We start from the raw sequence: 2859 nt of genomic DNA, 5'->3' as shown, positions 1-2859 counted from the left end.
AAGAGGGAGGGAGAGGAGGCCTTGTCCGAGAAGAGGAGCATCGACACCGGTTTGGTAGAGGAGAGGAGGAGGACGAGGAGCAGGACGAGGAGGAGGAGGGTTTCTGACAGGAACAGTGGTGAGCTGTCATGGACAAATATCGTCCAAAGAGACCCACCACCCTGGCTCTGTTCCCACGGTTACCCCCGGCTGGTACCCAGGTAACACTGTGTGTATGTGTGTGTGTGTGTGTGTGTGTGTGTGTGTGTGTGTGTGTGTGTGTGTGTGTGTGTGTGTGTGTGTGTGTGTGTGTGTGTGTGTGTGTGTGTGTGTGTGTGTGAGAGAGAGAGAGAGAGAGAGAGAGAGAGATACATCCTGGGCGGATCCTGTAGTTTTTACTGAGGAGTAGACTGATGTGTAATGTGTGTGCTTCATATTTCAGGATGATACACATCTGGTGTGTTGTAGTGCCATAATTTTGTATTTCTGGTGATGTGTCACAGTTGTGTATTTCTGGTGATGTATCACAGTTATTTCTCTGGTTTAGTGCCGTGGTTGTGTATTTGTAGTTGCATGTCACAGTTGTTTTTCTGTGGTTTAGTGCCATTGTTGACTCGCGTGTAGAGGATGAGGATGAGATGTGCTCTGGAGAGAAGGGGAATGAAAGTTAGTAGGCACAAGACTGAGTAACTTTGTGAATATGTGTGTGTGGCCGGGCGGGGGGGTGGGGGGGGGTGTCATTGTGTGGTTGCAAGGAGAAGAGGTAGTGAAAGTAGATGAGTTTAAATACTTGGGGTCAACTATCCAAAATTAGGGGACAGGGTGAGATGGAAACGGTTACGGGAGCAGCCTAAAGAAGGAGTAGCAGTACAGGTTGTGCCATAATTTTATATTTCTGCTTGTGTCACAGTTGTTTCTCTGGTGATGTGCCAGTTATGGTTCTCTGGTTCAGTGTCATATTTGCGCATTTCTGGTTGTGTGTCGCAGTCGCGCATAATAGTTGTGTGTTCCTGCACTTCAGTTAATGGATTCAGCCTGTTTACCCGAAACACTTTGGAAAATTCTGTCACTTCCAGATCGTATGAGCAGCACACGGAGCTGAGATGTTTTCCTTCGGGCAACACAGCTGCACTGACTTGCTCAACTGCACACAGGCTGTGTTCAGGTGTCCGGAGTCCTGCTCTCAGACCGCTGTTCCATCTCATGTAACTCTTTGTCCTCACGGGGTGTTGGCATTGGGTTTTTGGTTTGCCACAATGGTACCACTTGATGGCCACAGAGGTGCAAATATCAGCAGAGTGAGGAGCAGAGCGTGAGAAGAAAAAGAGACAAACAGCTCCAGCGATGAAATTTGAAAGTGATGCTTGTGAAGAGCATCATTATTTATTTTGTTATTTATTTATTCTGCATTTCAAGTTCTGGGTAATTTTACATGCAGCAACACGCTGTAGGTGAGCTTCCATGTGTGATTAGGTGCTTCCATGCACATAAACATAGTGTAAAGTCCTATTTAATCGTAGGTTTCTCTCCCAGGATATTTAAAAATTTGAACTGCTGACTATGCAAGCATAACGTAGTTTGAGAAGGAAACAGCAACCTTCTCATGTCTGACTCAAGTGACTTGAACAAACCACAGCGCGGGTTTAACGCATGTGAGCGCAGCTTAAATGCACCTTTAATATTAATAAGATTTAAAATCTTCATGCACAAAATGCAAGTACATGCTAAACATTCTCTAGACAATGTTTGTTATTGTTACCAGCAGGACACGCAACTTATACACAACATGAGTTATCCATAACAGTGAAATTCACTCTCCCTGTCAGGGCCGGTGCTAGCCATTTGAACAATAATTCAATATTTCAGAATTTGTCAGTGTGGTTCTGTTTATTTCCAAGATAACTTCTCAATACTCAATATTAAATTAATATTGAGTTGTCATTTTAATAATAATTTAGTAATGTGGCTGAGGTGGCTCGAGCATCTTTTGCGGATGCCCCCTGGACGCCTCGCTGGAGAGGTGTTCCGGGCACGTCCCATCTGGTGGAGGCCCCGGGGAAGACCCAGGACATGCTGGAGGGACTATGTCTCTCGGCTGGTTTGGGAACGCTGGGGGAGGTGTGTGTGGATCGGGAGGTCTGGGCAGCTTTGCTTGAGCTGCTGCCCCCGCGACCTGACTCCAGATAAGCGGAAGAAAATGGATGGATGGATTTAGTAATGTTTTGAAAACAGCTGCAAATAAATAATTTTGCATTAACAATGGCACCAAAGATGACAAAAAATAAATATAAAATTTAAACTAAATAAATACCACCACAAAATATTCAAGTGATTATCCTTGTAAGTGATAGATACATGTAAGTGATAATGTGCAAATTTCTTCAGTAAGTTATATACATAACATACATTTGCAATCTGTGTCAAACTTTCTGTGTCTCTCTCTCTGTCATTCTCTCTGTCTCTCTATATACATAACTTACTGAAGAAATCTGCACTTATTACATACAAATAACTGCACAATAGACTTTACTCAAGCAAGGAACAGTAGATTCATTTTTGCATTGCTTATGCTCTCTGTCTCTCTCTGTGTCTCTCTGTGTCTCTCTCTGTCTCTCTCTCTCTGTCTCTCTCTCTCTGTCTCTCTCTCTGTCTCTCTCTCTCTCTCTGTCTCTCTCTGTCTCTCTCTCTGTGTCTCTCTGTCTCTCTCTGTGTCTCTCTGTCTCTCTCTGTGTCTCTCTGTGTCTCTCTGTGTCTTTCTCTCTGTCTCTCTCTGTCTCTCTGTCTTTCTCTGTGTCTCTCTGTGTCTCTCTGTGTCTCTGTCACTCTCTGTGTCATTCTCTCTGTCTCTGTGTCTCTCTGTCTCTCTCTGTGTCTCTCTGT

General features: G+C 44.3%; 1 protein-coding gene across 1 annotated transcript in view; it reads left to right on the top strand.

Moving 5' to 3' along the window:
- The window catches only part of LOC117515378 (C-Jun-amino-terminal kinase-interacting protein 1-like), a 135612-nt gene continuing 132753 nt past the window's right edge, over positions 1-2859 (top strand). The window contains exon 1 of the mRNA XM_034175908.1: positions 1-200. Within this exon, the coding sequence (XP_034031799.1) occupies positions 129-200 (72 nt within the window). The 5' untranslated portion in view covers positions 1-128. The remainder of the gene's footprint in view (positions 201-2859) is intronic.

This window comes from Thalassophryne amazonica, chromosome 8 (assembly GCF_902500255.1).
Source record: "Thalassophryne amazonica chromosome 8, fThaAma1.1, whole genome shotgun sequence".
NCBI classification, from domain to species: Eukaryota; Metazoa; Chordata; class Actinopteri; order Batrachoidiformes; family Batrachoididae; genus Thalassophryne; species Thalassophryne amazonica.
This window is presented reverse-complemented; position numbering and strand designations above follow the sequence as displayed.